General features: G+C 50.4%; 1 protein-coding gene across 1 annotated transcript in view; it reads left to right on the plus strand.

Annotated features, from left to right (window-relative positions):
- LOC146811938 (eukaryotic translation initiation factor 3 subunit C-like) overlaps positions 1-18,721 on the plus strand; it is a 564,017-nt gene that overhangs the window by 172,815 nt on the left and 372,481 nt on the right. Inside the window, exon 7 of the mRNA XM_085618906.1 lies at positions 4,793-4,887. Within this exon, the coding sequence (XP_085475032.1) occupies positions 4,793-4,887 (95 nt within the window). The remainder of the gene's footprint in view (positions 1-4,792; positions 4,888-18,721) is intronic.

Here is an 18,721-nt window from a genome sequence, read left to right on the forward strand (position 1 = left end):
GGCAGGGGGAAGCTTCAAAGGCATGCCGCCTCTGAGCTTCCCCAGGCCCCTGCAACCCCCACTCTGGCGGGAAGCTTTGGCCGGAAACCCCAAATAAGGACAGGGGATGTGCCAGCCTGCCAACCCCACCCCTCAGGTGGGGGAGGCGAGGTGAAGCACATCTCCGGGCTCTCGCCATCTTGAAGATGGGGAGCCCTACCCTATCAGAACAAGGCTACTGCCCCCCTCCCACAGGAGAGAGGCAGGATAGGGGGTGTACCCACCCCAGGACGGGGACCCGTTGGTCCCTGCCCTTCACCTACCTGTAACGCCCCTAAATCTAGTATTTAGGGGCACCCTGAACCTTCCTTCCCCAGATTCCAGATTCCGAAATTAAAAGAAGAGCGAGAAGAAAAGAAGACCTGCCCTGCAGCTGCGAAGGAGAGGGAGACACCAACTGCTTTGGCCCCAGCCCTACCGGCCTGTCGACCACGAACCTGCTCCTGCTCGAAACCCGGCATCTCTTGTGGCCAGCAACCTCAGAAACCCCGGAGGACCTGGCTACCTTTGAACTCTGATCCCCTGGGACTCCCATGAGTAGAGGCTCTACTCGGAACCTACCTTTCACCCCTGGCAGCAGCCCGGAACCGCGATCCCAGCCCACTCTGCACCAGCCAAGCCTGGCCGGTGCCGGAGTGAACTAAACCCACGAGGACGACCCCACGGCGACTGTGACCCTGAGTCCGGCACCCAAGGACCCCCCTCGACTATCCTGAAGAAGCTTGCAGCCTCAGAACAGTGTGCCACCCCAACCGCGATCAACAGAGGGTAAGATTTTCCGACACCAAAAGGCACCCCTGCACCCGGCGCCCCACCGTCCCCTCTGCCTAATCCCGGGGTACCTACCTATCCTCCAACTACCCAACTTACCTCTCGAAGTGGTGGTGGCACCTGAAGAGTCCTCGTCCCTGAGCCTGCAGTCTTTTTCCAAACTGGAGATTTCCCATTGAAATCCATTGAGCGCTCGAAGGCTCAAAAGCCTTCTGCACCCAGCCGCCCGAGTGGCCCTGGCAGTGAAAACTCTACACTTTCCTACTTCCCCACGTGCCCTGAGTAAGTGACCAGGAGCCCAGCTCCCACAGCCGCGTGGCTTGCCAGACAGCCACCAAACAAGGCCCCCCTATCCCTCATAGGATAACATTGGGCCTAACTCTCTCTGCACCCGGCCTCCCTAGAGTCGCTGAGGGTGAACCAACTGTACCTACCTGACCCTGGGAGACCCCTGAGTCTGTGCCCAGAACCTCAACTCTGCCAGTCAAGTACTTACCCTTAAACCGCAAACTCCATATTCCACATAGGGTAACATTGACTGGCATTAACCTCAACCTTTTAATAGGTAAATATACTAAGGTCAAATCGGGCTCCTTATTTCTTTGCTTTGCGGACCTCTCTAGTGCCTTCGACCTGGTGAACCATTCCCTGTTGTGGACAACCCTTCTCGATATGGGAGCTCCCTCAGCCATTATCCATTTCTTAGCTAGGTTATATTCCAACCTCACCACTCAGATACGATATGGACCAGCAGGAGAGTGTACGAGAAAGATTATGGTAAAATCAGGCATTAGGCAGGGGTGTGTATTGGCCCCCTTGCTTTTCTCCCTTTTTATTAATTCTATGGAGCAAGAATTAAAACAGGTCCAAGCAGATGCACCACAAGCAGGTGGCCTACCAATCCCAGTGCTGTTATATGCGGACGACACCGTTTTATTATCTAGAACCCCAATCGGCCTACAGCGGCTAATGAACTGTTTTTATGATTTTATCCAGGGCAAGAAACTCAAAATTAACAATTCTAAAACATTCATCATGGTCTGTGGCAAAAAGGTGAATCACCCCAAGTCTTTCTATTTTAAAGATAACAGAATTGAGGTTGTAGATAACTTCTGTTATCTGGGCATTACTTTTAACAGTCGGGGCTCATGGACACCTGAACATATTAACATAAAAGCCAGGTTGGGGAAGGCTACACTAGGTGTCTTCCGATTTGCCAACAAGCTGGGAAGCCGACGGATTCCAGCAATGCTAAATATTTATAGACACAGATGTTCATCAATAGCACTTTATGGTTCAGGGGTATGGGGGTACGGGTGTAACAAAGATTTACAAATTTTGGAACATTTATTTTTGAAACGGCTACTTTGTTTACCCTCATCGGCATCTAACTACCTGGTCCACGAGGAATTAAGGTTGGACCATATAGCCGACCTAATCGAATTGAGACCCCTCCTGGTATGGAGGTCTATTTGGCTGAAGGACGAAACAAGTTTCACAAAGAGCATTATCAAAGATTGTCTGTCTTTGGATAATTTTAAGAATATACCATGGATAAAGTATGTGACCACTACTTTTAGAGAACTCTTTGATTTGGATGTACGCAAAGATCCCGAGGTTGTAACCACTTTATCCAAAAAGGAAGTGAAAGAGGAATTTATGAGGGTAAAACTCGTTAAACGCAAAGCAGACACAAGTAATTACTCAACTCATGCTTTCTATTCCTCCAATGCAAACGAGGGTCCTGGTTTGCCTATCTATCTCCAAATAATCTACAGGCAATCTCACCAATTCGTCCTATCCAGACTTAGACTTGGTATTGTCCACAATCTTGTGGCCTTTCCTATAATGAAACACTATACAACTTCTGCCTGTCCATGTGATGAACTAACCAAGCAAAGTACCCTTCATTTTATGTTAATTTGCCCCCTTTATAAAGCCCTGCGTATTGTTTACTTGAAACCGTTATTTAAAAAACATTCCGTGTCTTCTACTTCAAATGCCATGAAATTGTTATGTTCACTTGCTAGCCCGGATTTGTGTTTTTATATAGCAACTTTTATTCTGAAATCTGTTGCTGCAAGAAAAAGTATGGTTTTTTAGCTATTTTCCCTATGTATTTTCCCTGTGTAATGTCACATGTATGTTTTTATTCGTGTACTTTTATGACGTTTTTTTTTAACTGTCGAATAAAGTTTATGAACTGAACTGACTGGCTTTTTCCTGAAATTTCTTCTAAGTGTGGACTTTTCAAATCTTCAAATATTCACCAAAAATCAGCCGAGTGACACAAACTAATTTACTCACCTGCTCTTAGGTGAGCTCCCAGTGCTGGATCTTGGTGCCCAGCACGGACTCTGAAAAGTACCCACAACTATACTTACCTTTAACTCATTTTTCTTCCATAGGAAACCATTGACTGTTTTTCTGTGAAATTTCTTCTAAGTGTTGATTTCTGCAATCTTTAAATATTCTTCCAAAATCGTATATCTGAAAACGTAATTACTTACCTGTTTTGGATAAAGGTCCCAGTACTAAGTCTAGGCACCCAGTACTGGATTACAAAAGTAACGGGAACATACTGTACCTATAACCTGAATTTTCTTCCATAGGGAATCATTGATTGTTTGCTCTGAAATATTTTCTAAGTGTCAATTTTTAAAATAGATAAATAATAGTTAGAAATCATTACAGTACCAAAGTCGACTTTCATCAACTGATTCTGAGAACTGACCCAAGACTGAATCTAGGATCCAGTCCTGGAATTACCAAAGTAATCTAAAAAGTAATCTGTTGCATATAACTTGAATTTATCATTGAGCTCAATGTATTGTGTTTAGAAATAGAGTTGCCTACTGCAACTACTTGTAACTGTTTACTAAAGTCTATTGCATATACAAAAGTATTTTTATGAAACATCTCCTGTCGAGAAAGTATATTTTAATACCAAGTGTTGGTTCTAAAATAAAACAAGCATATATTTTTTTATATACAAACCATTGGCCTAGAGTTCAGTTATTGAGTGTGTGGAACTATTTGCTGACTGAGTGTGTACAACAAATGCTTTACACTGTCCTCTGATACTGCCTTACTGCTCGACCAGGCTACCACCTTGGAGAGTAAGGTTATATCTAACTTTAACCTCTGTTAAACCCTTGGGGTCTGTGGACTCTGTACACCCTGTACCTATTAAGGAACAGTATATACAGAGCCACTTTCTCACAATGATTTTCACTTTGTGGAAATGGTAGGTGGTCTCTTGATGACTTCTATGCTGTTATTGTGCTTTGATATTTAGTGTTCAATTTTCTGTTTATTGACTTCCACTCTTGGAGGAATCCTGCAATTAGCTGACCCCCACCCTCCCCAGCGTCAGAGTTAAAAAATTCTCCATTGTGTTTGTTTTCCATTTTACTGCCCACAAAGTCTATCCTCTGTCTTTCTTTTCCTTGCTGTTGCTGCGATTATGGAATCTGCTGGCACATTTCCCTTGATCTGTGGATCTTGGGAGGAGTAATTATTTCTTAAACTCTGTATTCTTCATGCCTCTGCGTTCCCTGGCCACGATGTATTCACGGTGGGGGGGGGGGGGTCTCCCGTCGGGGTTGAGAACGCTCTGCTTCTCGATCCTTTAATTACTTTGTGTCTTTTGGTGATCTTTAGTGTTTTTGGTTGACAAACGTATCTGTTAATCGGAACTCCTCCATCATACTTCCAGACACAGTGGCGGAAATTTTTTTCAAGATGGAAAGCATGTATAGGAACTTCTGGGGTGCAGGTCTGACGTCACACATGGAATGGATGTGCTACCAATTGGTGGGTGGCGATGCCAGAGGGTGGTAGGGGAGTGCGGGGTGGTAGAGTAAAGAGAAGAAACATAATTCCAGACTCAAACACTAGATGGCGGAATAGATGCACAGCATGTGAATCCAGAAAAGGATTCATGCTGCAAAACTTAAATTTTCTTTTTTTTTTTGGCCAGCTTCTTCCTCCGATGATGACGCAGGCATTAGCGCCACAAGCTTCTTGAAAAAGTCCGGTCCCGCTGCAGCTGAAACGAAGAAGAAGAAGGTGGAGGTAAGACATTTGGTAAAGCACAGCTGTTTAAGATTCCTGATGGTATCTGTAATGTGCGTTTTTATTAAGTAGATTCATTGGCAGTGATGCATGCCATAATCTCTCTGATGTAGAGCGCGTTTTCCGGTCCAAGGTTCACCGTGAACTTTACAAAGAACTGTGCATTTATTAATCAATCTGAATTGTGAAGCACACTACTCACCCATGAGGGTCTCAAGGCACTGTGGGTGGAGGGGGGGGGGAGGGGGGTGTTTAAAAGGTTGCAGCTCTGGTCAGTCGAAGAGCCAGGTCTTGAGGTTCTTCCTGAAGATGTGCAGAGTAGGGGCTTGTCTGATGTTGATTGGGAGCTTGTTCCAGGTCTTTGCCGTGTTGTAGGAGAAGGCTTTTCCATCGTTCTGGCTCTGCTGAGGAGTGGGGTTATGGTGAGGTTGGTGGAACTGAGGTTTCTCTTGGTTACGTGGAAGGAGATTCTTTTGTTGAGATGATAGGGTTCAGTGTTGTGGAGGCATTTGTAGGTGAGTATCTTGAAGGTTACGCTCTTCTCGAGTGGGAGCTAGTGGAGGTCTTGCAGGTGTTGGGTGATGTGATCGTGTCGGGGGTTGCCGAGGACGAGTCTGGCTGCGGAGTCTGTATGGTCCGGAGCTTGAGGAATAGAGATTTGCTGATCCCAGCGTAGAGGATGTGTTCTAGGCATGTGGGCTGCTGAATTCATATCTGTGCATAGATCGCCGCCCAGTGTTGGGTCCGGACGTTTGCACGTTGTTGTCCTGGAAGAGTCTTCGAAGTATCACGAGATAGGTGACTCCTCCCCTGGACCACAGTGCGCATGGGCATCCTCTCCATCCTCAGATTGTTTTTTTCCGCCATTGGGTTCGGATGTGCTTATCTTAGCTCAAGTTAGGAAAATTCAGTCTAAGGACAAAAGGCCTTTAGTTTTCGTCGGTACTGTTCCCGTTCGGTATCGACTAGTTTCTTTACTACTTTAGAACCTTCTTCCAGCCTTTCGGATCCCTTTGGTCCGAACTTCCATCGACGATGGAATCGAGGACTCCATTCAAACGGTGTCCTTTATGCTACGCAAAATACCCACACATCGACGTCCACCCGGTATGCAACAAATGTCTCCCACCGTATCACGATGAGTCGAAATGTATGGCCTGTGCCTAATTCCGATCGAAGAAGACTCTCCGGAATCGACGGGCGGCAAGATTAGAAGCGCAGCAATCGGCGCCTGCCAACATCTTCAGCACCGAAGACGAGGACGCAGAGAGCGTGGAAGAAGTAGACTCCAGCCCCGCTTCCGAACACGATTCCCGATCGGAAGACGACGATGAGGTGCTTTTTCAAAGGGAAGAAGTCATCGACGAGGTAGGAGACTACGATGAGGCCTTTGGGGCCGAAGAAGATGGCTCTAGCAAAGAGCCAGGCCCACCCGTCGATACGGAGGCCGACAAAGTGCGTCATCATAAGGCTCAGGTCGAGGGATCGCCTCCGGGCCTTACCCGAGATCAGTCTCAAAGTTCTTCGGCCCCGCCTTCCGGCCCAGCCTCGAACATCCCGCACGAGCCATTCTTAACAAACGACTGGGTTCCCTTCGGCGAAACCGAAACCAATCGTCGCACCAGTTCCACCGAAACCAAAAGTGAAACTGACTGTAATTGGCTCGAAGGCCTCGAAGCACTCCACGCCTTCGACGCCAGCCAAGGCCGTCGGCCCCGAACGCAGTAAAAGGGATTTCGGCACCGAACTCACTGCAGCGGATATCGGTGCCGACCCGAAGAAAAAGGCCCTCGGACCCCCCAAAGCGCCTCGGCCTCTGCCACTGAAACCGTCGGCCCCGACCACCAAAGTCAAAATGGCCGACCCATCTGCGTCGACATCGAAGACAGCGGCACACGCCAAGTCGTCGACTCCAACGACCGTCGATACCTCTTCGGATCGATGACACCATGGCTCCAAAGCAGTCGACGCCTACCTCCAAGGTGCCGACCGGTTCCAAAGAGCCTTCCGCGTTCTCCATCCAACAAGTCGCGGCGTCTTTGCAACGCATCAGGGAACGGGCAGCCCTCCGATCCACGTCGGGCCCCGTCACGCACAAAGTTCCAAAGGCACCCTCTGCGCCAACCAACATCACTTTTGGCTTGCCGCCGTCCACGGCGCCGAAGATGTTCGAGATCCGAATACGTGTCCGCCAGACACAGTCCCCGTCTACTGGACCCACAGATTCTGAGCCTTCACAGCCACAATTCATCGACGCCAACATGTGAGAAAGTGGCTCTGTATATACTGTTCCCTAATATGTACAGGGTGTACAGAGTCCACAGTCCCCCAGAGGCTGATAGAGGTCAAAGTTAGGTATGACCTTACTCTCAAAAGTGGTAGCTTGGTCGAGCAGTAAGGCAGTACCAGAGGACAGTGTAAAGCATTTATTGTACACACTCAGTCAGCAAATGGTTTCACACACTCAATAACTGAACTCTAGGCCAATGGTTTATATATATATATATATATATATATATATATATATATATATATATATATATATAAAATATATGCTGGTTTTATTTTTAGAACCACAAAGGGGATAAAAATGTTCGAGGCATGTGGGCTGCTGAATTCATATCTGTGCATAGATCGCCGCCTAGTGTTGGGTCCGGATGTTTGCACGTTGTTGTCCTGGAAGAGTCTTCGAAGTATCCTTGGATAGGTGACTCCTCCCCTGGACTACAGTGCGCATGGGCATCCCCTCCATCCTCAGATTGTTTTTTTCCGCCATTGGGTTCGGATGTGCTATCTTAGCTCAAGTTAGGAAAAACTTTTGTCGAGGCCACAAGGCCTTTAGTTCGCGTCGGTACTGTTTATCGATCGGGTTTCGATACTATCTGTTAGTTTACTGACTTTCAGCACCGACTTTGTTCGCATTTACCTGTCCATCGACTACTTCGACGATGGAATCGAGGACGCCATTCAAAAGGTGTCCGGTATGTAATGCGAAGTACCCACACATCGACGTCCATCCGGTGTGCAACAAATGCCTTTCGCCGGACCACGACGAATCGACATGCATGGCCTGTGCCCGATTCCGTTCCAAGAAGACTCTGCGGAATCGTCGAGCGGCGAGGCTCGAGGCGCAGCACGCGGCACCGGCCCCAGCTGACATCTTCGACGAAGCAGACGACGTCGAAGAAGTAGATGTCTTACCCTCCGGTCCCGTTTCCGACCACGACCCCGGTTCGGACGAGGCCGACGAGTCACTCTTCCACAGAGGTGAAGACGACACCGAGGTAGGAGACGACGACGAGGCCTTAGGGGCCGAAGAGAGTAGCGCCGATGATGAACAAGGCCTACCTGTTCAAACCGAAAACTCACCAGTGCCACAGACTATGGCTCCGGTCGAGGGATCGCCTTCGGGCCTTACCCGAGACCTATCACACAGTCCTTCGGCCCCGCCCTCGGGCCCGGCCTCGGATGTTCAGCGGCAGCCATTACCGCTTAAATCAGCTGGTTTCCCTTCCACGAAACCGAAAGCTGCTCAAGCTCCTACGAAACCGAAACTGAAAGTGGCGCAAGTCGGATCGAAGCCTTCAACACCTTCGACGCCGGCGCACCGTGTCGGCACCGACCGCACCAAGAGAGACTTCGGTGCCGAACTCGAAAGGGGCGACGTGGGAGTCGACAAACGGAAGAAGGTCATCGGCGCCGACAAACCTGCTCGGTTACCGGCTTCGACGCCGCCGACACCGAGGGCCGTACCGCCTGCTACGCCTCGCATCACTCCCTCGACGACACCAAAACCTCACGTGTCGAAGACGTCGACGGTGGTCTCCGCACCTCGACTCGATGCACCACTGGCGCCGAAGATATCTACAGCCGCGACCCAGACCGGGGCCACGTCCTCTAAGGCGCCCCGAGTACGACCTGGTGCACAGCCAGGCTGCAAAACCACGGCTGCCCTCCAGGACCCGTCGGGTTCCGGTTCGATCGGGGCTCCAGCGGTTTCGTCGGTGCCGACCAACATTACCTTCGGCTTGCCTCCATCCACAATCCCGAAGGTGTTTCAACTCAGGACACGGGTCACCAAGACTACGGTTACACCTGTTGAGACGCCTCCGTCACACGTCATCGACGCCAACACTGGCAGGATGATTCTCCACGACCGAAGGATAACTTCGGAACCGCCATTGGAACCTTTCAGGATCCCGCTAAAGAGGAAGCTGCCGGTGGACTCAGAACCTCTCCTGTATGAACCTTTCCATTCACCCTACCAGGATCCACACCAGGCCTCCCCCACACGCTCCGACACGGATGCATTGGGGGACTACATGGATGAACAAGTCCCCTACCATGTGGACACGGACCCTGATGACCAGCAGGACCCTGACCAAACTTGGGGCGACCCTGCAGACCCCAGTGCACCTCTGGATGCACAGGACCCACAGCTATATGGGGCAAAAACATCACCCACAGAGGATACTGCAGCGTTCAACGCTCTGATTGAACGTGCGGCAAACAACCACGATGTGCAGCTTCACTCTGATATCATCGAAGATGACTTTCTAATGGACACCTTTGCATCCTCAGAAAGACATGTAAAAACTCTGCCGATGTTGAAGGGGGTCCTCAAGCCAGCCACTGACATTTTCAAGGAACCCACCAGGGCACGAGTGATAAACCCCAGGATCGACAAAAAATACAGATCAGCACCTGGGGATCCTACTTACATCAGAGGCCAATTACCACTCGACTCCATCGTTGTGGCGAATGCCCGCAAGAGGGCACACTCGCAGACAACGGGTGACGCTCCTCCCCCGGACAAAGAGTCCAAGGTGCTAGAGACCTCCGGCAAGCGAGTTGCCGCACAAGCTGCAAACATATGGCGCATAGCTAACACTCAAGCGCTCCTCGCTCGCTACGATAGAGCGCACTATGACACGCTGGAACAACTTCTTCAACACCTCCCTGACCCCTACAAGGAAGGTGCAGAAATCCTTATCAGAGAGGGACAGCTACTCACAAATGCTGCCATCAAATGTGCACTAGACGCTGCAGACACGGCTGCCAGAGCCATCAACACTAGCGTCATCCTACGACGTCACGCCTGGCTACGTATCTCAGGATTCAAGCCTGAGGTACAAAACAATATACTTAACCAGCCCGTCAACCCCGACTATTTGTTCGGGCCTGAGGTTGACACCACCCTCGAGAAGATAAAAAAGGACACGGACACTGCAAAGTCCATGGGCGCCCTACAAACTCAGTCCTTTCGGAGCGGCTCCTTTCGTCGCCCCGGAAACAAGGGAGCAGGCAGAGGACAGGGGTCACAACAAACATATAACAAGGGCAATACGCAGACCACCTACGATAAGAACACCCGAGGTGGCTATCGTGGCTCCAGTACCAAGGGCAGAGGACGTGGCTACGGCAACACCAGGTCCTCCCCCAAGAACAAGCAGTGACGCCCTCTCCCTTCCTCCCGACCACATAACACCTGTCGGGGGAAGGCTACAACGGTTCCTGTCCATGTGGAACTCCATCACCACGGACAGGTGGGTCAAAGATATTATAAAATACGGTTACTGTCTGGAGTTGACCTCCACTCCACCCACAATACCACCAAGAAACCGTCCTATGTCCTCAGAGCACTTAACGCTCTTACAGCAGGAGGTAGAAAGTATGCTTCTAAAAGGCGCTATCGAGGTCGTACCCATCCACGAGCAGGGCACGGGGGTTTACTCCCTCTACTTCTTAATCCCAAAAAAGGACGGGTCGCTCAGGCCTATATTAGACCTGAGACCCCTGAACCAGTACATTCTTTCAGAGCACTTTCACATGCTCACTCTACAGCAAGTTCTTCCGCTTCTCAAGCAGGGAGACTTCCTAGCATCACTGGACCTCAAGGATGCGTATTTTCACATACCCATCCACCCCTCACACAAAAGGTACCTCAGGTTCACTGTTCAGGGGCAGCACTATCAGTTCAAAGTCCTTCCCTTCGGCGTGACAACAGCGCCCAGGGTTTTCACGAAGTGCCTAGCTACGGTGGCGGCACATTTACGGAGACAGCACATACACGTCTACCCCTACCTAGACGACTGGCTCGTTCAAGCGAGGTCAGCCCAGCAATGTGCAAGCCACGTGTCCCGTACCATTCACCTTCTTCACAGTCTGGGATTCTCACTAAATTACCCAAAGTCCCATCTCCAGCCCGCACACGTACAACAGTACCTAGGTGCGACTATAGACACTCTGGCGGCCACAGCTCAGCCAAATTTAGTGAGGATCAACAGCATACAACTGCTGATCTCCAAGTTCAAACCCAATCACTCACTTCCAGCGCGAGTGTTTATGCAGTTGATAGGCATGATGGCCTCCTGCATCTTCATAGTCCCGCACGCGAGGTTACATATGCGCCCACTTCAGGAGTGCCTAGCACGTCAGTGGAATCAGGCTCAAGGACAGTTGAAAGACCTAGTGTTGGTGAGCGGTCGGGCGTACAACTCTCTGCATTGGTGGAATCCACAAAACCTTTGCAAGGGCCGACCGTTCCAAGAGCCTGTCCCACAGATAGTACTGACAGCGGACGCGTCTCTCCAGGGTTGGGGAGCTCATGTACTCCACTACACAGTGCAGGGACTATGGACGACACAACAGAAGAAGATGCACATCAACCTTCTCGAACTGATGGCAATCTTCCTGGCCATGAAGGCTTTCAAAGTACACCTGTGCAACAAGGTCGTGTTGATCCGGACGGACAACATGACCGCAATGTACTACATACAGAAGCAGGGAGGAACACACTCTCCACAGTTGTCTCATCTGGCTCAGAGCATGTGGAAGTGGGCCATTCAGAGGAACATGTTCCTCATGGCAGAACACCTCCCTGGCAAGGACAACCAGATGGCGGATCTGCTCAGCAGACACAGCCACCAGATGCACGAGTGGGAGTTACACCCATCGGTACTCAAACCGTACTTCCAGCAGTGGGGTCACCCAGAGATAGACCTATTCGCGACAAGCGAAAACGCAAAATGCCAAAGCTTCGCCGCCAGATTCCCACATCCGCAGTCGCAGGGCAATGCGATATGGATGAACTGGTCAGGCAGATTTGCGTACGCTTTTCCCCCAGCACCGTTGATACCGCTGGTGGCTCGCAAACTCCGACAACACTCCCTGACACTCGTCCTAGTTGCTCCCACGTGGGCACGCCAGCCGTGGTACACCACCTTCCTCGAACTTTCCGTGGTGCCGCATCAAAGGCTGCGGATCAAACCCGCGCATTTGACGCAGAACCATGGAGAGATTCAGCACCCAGATCCGCAACAGCTGAACCTGGCGATCTGGCTCCTGAAGTCCTAGAGTTTGGCTATCTCAACCTGCCACCTGACTGTATGGACATCATCAAGGAGGCCAGGAGACCCACTACCAGAGCTTGCTATGCAGCCAAATGGAAACGGTTCGTCATTTATTGCGGTAATAATGACGTTAACCCGCTGGACGCATCCATCCAAAACATCATCTGTTACCTCTTACACCTATACCGATGCAATCTGGCGTACACCTCTATACGTGTCCATTTGACCGCGATCTCAGCCTATCTGCAAACCAGGCAGCGCCTCTCTCTATTCAGAGTACCTGCCATCAAAGCATTCTTGGAAGGGCTCAAACGAGTCATTCCACCTAGTCACCCACCGGCTCCAATGTGGAACCTCAACTTGGTCCTCACACGCCTGATGGGTCCACCTTTTGAACCTCTACACTCATGCGAGATTCAATTCCTTACCTGGAAAGTGGCTTTCCTTGTAGCGATCACTTCCCTACGAAGAGTTAGTGAACTCCAGGCACTAACCGTTCAAGAGCCATTTATACAGGTTCACGCCAACAGGGTCGTGCTACGTACCAACCCCAAATTCATGCCCAAAGTAATATCGCAGTTCCACATGAATCAAACTATTGAACTGCCCGTTTTCTTCCAAAACCCACAAACTGTTGCAGAAAGGGCACTACATACACTAGATGTACGGAGGGCCCTCATGTACTACATCGACAGGACTAAACCCTTCAGGAAGACAAAACAACTGTTCGTTGCCTTTGCCCCACAACACAAAGGTAACGCCATCTCCAAAGCAGGGATAGCCAGATGGATAGTTAAGTGTATTCAAATCTGTTATCAAAAGGCAAAACGCACATTAACTATTCCACCACGAGCCCACTCAACCCGCAAGTTGGGGGCTTCCATGGCCTTCCTAGGAAATATTCCCCTGCACGATATATGCAGAGCAGCCACATGGTCCACTACACACACGTTTACAAAACACTATTGCGTAGATGTGCAGTCAAAACAGCAGGCAGCTGTAGGACAGGCTGTTCTCAAAACACTTTTTCAGACCGCTGCAGCTGGCACGGGTAGCCGCCGCCAATAGAGGGCACTGCTATGTATTCTATGCACAGATATGAATTCAGCAGCCCACATGCCTCGAACTGAATATGCTACTTACCAGTATGCATCTGTTCTTGGCATGTAGGGCTGCTGACATTCATATCGCCCTCCCTCCTCGCCGGCGCCTGTCGCAGCTGCAGCTCTCAGAATTACTGCAAGCATGGTCATCATTTTCTGTATCTACTCCATCACTGCCACAATGGCGAAAAACAATCTGAGGATGGAGGGGATGCCCATGCGCACTGTAGTCCAGGGGAGGAGTCACCTATCCAAGGATACTTCGAAGACTCTTCCAGGACAACAACGTGCAAACATCCGGACCCAACACTAGGCGGCGATCTATGCACAGATATGAATGTCAGCAGCCCTACATGCCAAGAACAGATGCATACTGGTAAGTAGCATATTCAATACTTTCTCAGAATGAGAGGTTGATTATAAATACGTGTCTTGAGCAATAAATTGTTGTAAAAAGTCACAGTTGGTTGAAATAAACAATCCTATTTCCTAAACATAACAATGCATTGAGCTCAATGGTAAATTCAGGTTATTTGTAATAAATTACTTTTCAGATTACTTTTGGAATTCCAGGTCTGGCTCCTAGATCCAGCCCTGGGTCAGTATTCAGAATCAAGTGATGAAAGTCGACTTAACTGTAATGATTTTTAAATAATATTTAGCTATTTCAAAAGTTAGCACTTAGAAAATATTTCAAGGAAAACATTCAATGGATCTCTATGGCAAGAAATTCAAATTGCAGGTAGAGTACTTTATCGTTACTTTAGTAATCCAGGACTGGGTACCTAGACCCAGGACTGGGGTCCTTATCAAAAACAGGTAAGTAATTTCGTTTGCAGAAATGGTACGATTTTAAAAGAGTATTTAAATTTGCAAAAGTAGACAGAAGAAATTTCACAGAAAAGCAGACAATGGTTTCCAATGGGAGAAAAATGAGTTAGAGGTAAGTATAGTTGTGGACACTTTTCAGGGTCAGGGCTGGGCACCAAGATCCAGCACTGGGAGCTCACCTAGGAGGAGGTGAGTAAATTCGTTTTTGTCACTTGGCTGATTTTTGGTGAATGTTTGCAGTTTTGAAAAGTTCACACTTAGAAAAAGCCAGTCAATGTTACCCTATGAGGAAAATGAAGTTAGCGGTTTAAGGGTAAGTACTCGACTGGCAGAGTTGAAATTCCGGGCATAGACTCAGGGGTCCCCCAGTGTCAGGTAGGTACAGTTGGTTCACCCTCAGCGGTTTCAGGACGGCCGGGTGCAGAGAGAGTTAGGCCCAATGTTATCCTATGAGGGATAGGGGGGCCTTGGTTGGTGGCTGCTGTCTGGCAAGCCACGCGGCTGTGGGAGCTGGGCTCCTGGTCACTTACTCAGGGCAAGTGGGGAAGTAGGTTAGTGTAGAGAGTGCACTGCCAGGGCCACTCGGGCGGCTGGGTGCAGGGTGTTTTTGAGCCTTCGGGCGCTCAATGGAAATCAATAGGAATGTTCCGGTTTGGAAAAAGGCTGCAAGCTCGGGGACGAGGATGCTTCAGGTGCCACCACCACTTCGAGAGGTAAGTTGGGTAGATGTAGGTTAGGTGGGTACCCTGGGATTGGGCACAGGGGGCCGCAGGGCGCCGGGTGCAGGGGTGCCTTTTGATGTCGGAAATCTTACCTTCTGGTTGATTGCGGTTGGGGTGGCACTCTGTTCTGAGGCTGCAGGCTCCTTCCGGAATGTCGAGGGGGGTCCTTGGGTGCCGGACTCGGGGGTCACAGTCGCCGTGGGGTCGTCTTCAGGGTCTTTGTCCACTCCGGCACTGGCCAGGCTTGGCTGGTGCAGAGTGTGTTGGGTCCGCGGTTCCGGGCTGCTGCCAGGGGTTAAAAATAGGTTTCTTGAGTAGAGCCTCTACTCATGGGAGTCCCAGGGGATTAGAGCCAAAAGGTAGCCAGGTGCTCCGGGGTTGGTGAGGTTGCTGGCCACGAGAGATGCCGCGCTGGTGCAGGTTCGAGAGTCGACAGGCCGGTAGGGCTGGGGCCAAAGCAGTTGGTGTCTTCCTCTCTTTTTAGCAGGTGCAGGGCAGGTCCTTGTTCTTCTTGCTCTTGTAGTTTTCTATCTGGAATCTGAGGAAGGAAGGTTCAGGGTGCCCCTAAATACTAGATTTAGGGGCGTTACAGGTAGGTGAAGGCCAGGGACCAATGGGTCCTTGCCCTGAGGTGGGTACACCCCCTATCCTGCCTCTCTCCTGTGGGAGGGGGGCAGTAGCCTAATCCTGATAGGGTAGGGCCTCCCATCTTCAAGATGGCGAGAGCCCGGAGATGTGCTTCACCTTGCCTCCCCCACCTGAGGGGTGGGGTGGGCAGGCTGGCACATCCCCTGTCCTTGTATGGGGTTTCCGGCCAAGCTTCCCGCCAGAGTGGGGGGTTGCAGTGGCCTGGGGAAACTCCAAATGGCGGCATGCCTTTGAAGCTTCCCTTTGCTCGTCCTGGGGGAGGAGATTTCTCACCTCACCCAGGATGTGCATTGTTGCAGGCCCGGGAGAGCAGGAGCTCTCCCACCCAGGGGTCCAGCAACGTGTCTGCTGTGTGGCAGCCTGGGCAGCCTCAGAGCAGACGTGGATTGTAAGTTAGCTGTAAGGGGGCATCTCTAAGATGCCCTCTGGGGTGCTTAGTACATTAAATCCAATACTGGCATCAGTGTGGGTTCAATGTGCTGAGAAGTTTGATACCAAACTTCCCAGGCTTTAGTGTTGCCATTATGGTGCTGTGGAGCTCGTGTTTGACGAGCTCTCAGCACCATGTACTCTTAAATGACAGCACTGCACTTACAGCGCCCAGGAATGGACCCGGGTACTGTAGGGGCACAGGGCTCCTGCTCCTGTGCCCACACCATAGGCGTAATGCACCCAGCTAGAGGGGTGGCTGACATATGCCTTGGCAGTGTAGGTGATGGGCATGGTACACAGTGATGTGTGCCATGTCGACTCTTTGTTTGTGTGTGTAAGGGTACAGGGCCTCTGAGGGTGGCACAATGAGTGCTGCAGCCCTTAGAGGCCTTCCCTGGCCACAAGGCCCTGGGTACCTAGGGTACCATTTACTAGGGGCTGACATGTGGCTAGGGTTTGCCAATTTGGAGTTTGTGTGGTTTAAGGAAGGAACATAGGCCCTGGGCACCTGATTGACTGAGTGTACCCTGAGTTCCTGCCAAAGTACATTCAGCAATTTAGCAAAAAGTGGGGGCATACCATGCAAGAAAGATGGCACTTTCTCACACAACACTGGTAAACTGATACTCCGCAAGCGGAAGATCACGCCAGAGAGGGGCTTGGACTCCTACAGAATACCTCTCAAGCACAAATTGCCAGCGGGGTCGGAACCAGTTCTTCATGAACGCTTACAACCCTCCTATCAGGATCCCCAGTCCTTTTCTCCTACGCCTTCAGACACAGACGCAGTAGAGGACTATATGGGAGATGATACCACCTACCCAGGGGATGTCGATCCTGATGAGCATCTGCAAGACCAAGATCAGGCATGGGATGACCCTACAGACCAGGGTACCGCGCCAGATACCCATGACACGCAGCTTTACAGCACAAAGACATCTCCCTCAGAGGACACTGCTGCCTTCAATGCCCTCATAGAACGGGCTGCTGCCAATCATGGAGTAGAACTCCATTCTGACACTGTTGAAGAAGACTTCTTGGTGGACACTTTTGCTTCTTCCGAAAGAACTGTCAAAACTCTGCCCATGTTGAAAGGAGTTCTCAAACCTGCAAAGGACATTTTTAAGGAAACAACCAGGGCACGGGTGCTAAACCCCAGGATTGAAAAAAAATACAAGCCTGCACCCGGAGACCCTATGTACATTAGGGGTCAGTTACCTTTAGACTCCATGGTAGTTGCTAACGCTTGCAAACGTGCCAATTCGCAAACAGGTGATGCTCCTCCCCCCGACAAGGAGTCCTAAGTGCTGGAGACATCAGGCAAAAGGATTGCAGCACAAGCAGCAAACATCTGGCGCATTGCCAACACACAGGCACTCCTGGCCCGTTATGATCGTTCCCACTACGACATACTAGAATCACTACTCCAACATTTGCCAGATGAATACAAAGAGGCAGCGGAGCTCCTCATCAGAGAGGGACAACTCCTAACCAATGCATCCATCAAGTGCGCCCTGTATGCTGCCGACACAGCGGCAAGGGCAATCAATACAAGCGTCATGTTGAGACGACACGCATGGTTGAGAATCTCAGGCTTCAAGCCGGAGATTCAGAACAACATCTTAAATCAACCAGTCAACCCCGACTACTTATTCGGCCCTGACGTTGACACTACCCTCGAGAAAATTAAAAAAGACACTGACACTGCGAAATCAATGGGGGCTCTGCAGACGCAGCAGTTTCGTAGTGGCTCCTTTCGTCGCCCCGGGAATAGAGGAGCAGCTAGAGGCCAGGGGTCACAGCAGCAATACACTAAAGGAGGCACCCAGAGTACCTACGATAAAACCAACAGAGGTGGATATCGTGGCTCCAGCACCAAGGGCAGAGGACGTGGTTACGGAAACACCAGGTCCTCACCCAAAAACAAACAGTGACGCCCTCTCCCCCGTCCCCCGACCACATAACACCTGTCGGGGGGAGACTCCAGCGGTTCCTGTCCACGTGGAAAACCATCACCACAGACAGGTGGGTCAGGGACATTATCCAACACGGTTACTGTCTCGAATTAACGTCCACTCCACCCAACATACCGCCAAAGCACGGTCCTATGTCCGTAGAGCACTTGGCATTATTGCAGCAGGAAGTGCTAAGTATGCTGCAAAAAGGTGCAATAGAGGTCGTGCCCGTCAACCAGCAGGGGACAGGGGTGTACTCTCTGTACTTCTTAATCCCAAAAAAGGACGGGTCGCTCAGACCTATACTAGACCTGAGACCCCTCAACCAATACATTCTCTCAGAGCATTTCCATATGCTCACCCTACAGCAGGTTCTCCCGCTGCTCAGTCAGGGAGACTTCCTAGCCACACTGGACCTAAAAGATGCGTATTTCCACATACCCATACACCCTTCACACAGAAAATATCTCAGGTTCACTATTCAAGGCCATCACTATCAGTTCAAGGTTCTCCCCTTCGGAGTCACAACAGCACCCAGGGTCTTTACCAAGTGCCTAGCGACTGTGGCGGCACATCTACGGAGAAAACACGTTCACGTCTTCCCTTACCTGGACGACTGGCTTGTTCAGGCAAAGTCAGCCCAGCAATGTGCCAGCCACATGTCCCTCACCATTCACCTTCTTCACAGTCTGGGATTCTCACTAAATTACCCCAAATCACATCTCCAACCCGCACACGTACGACAGTACCTGGGCGCGACCATAGACACTCTGGCAGCCACAGCTCAGCCG

Source organism: Triturus cristatus, chromosome 7, assembly GCF_964204655.1.
Source record: "Triturus cristatus chromosome 7, aTriCri1.1, whole genome shotgun sequence".
In the NCBI taxonomy this organism is placed as follows: Eukaryota; Metazoa; Chordata; class Amphibia; order Caudata; family Salamandridae; genus Triturus; species Triturus cristatus.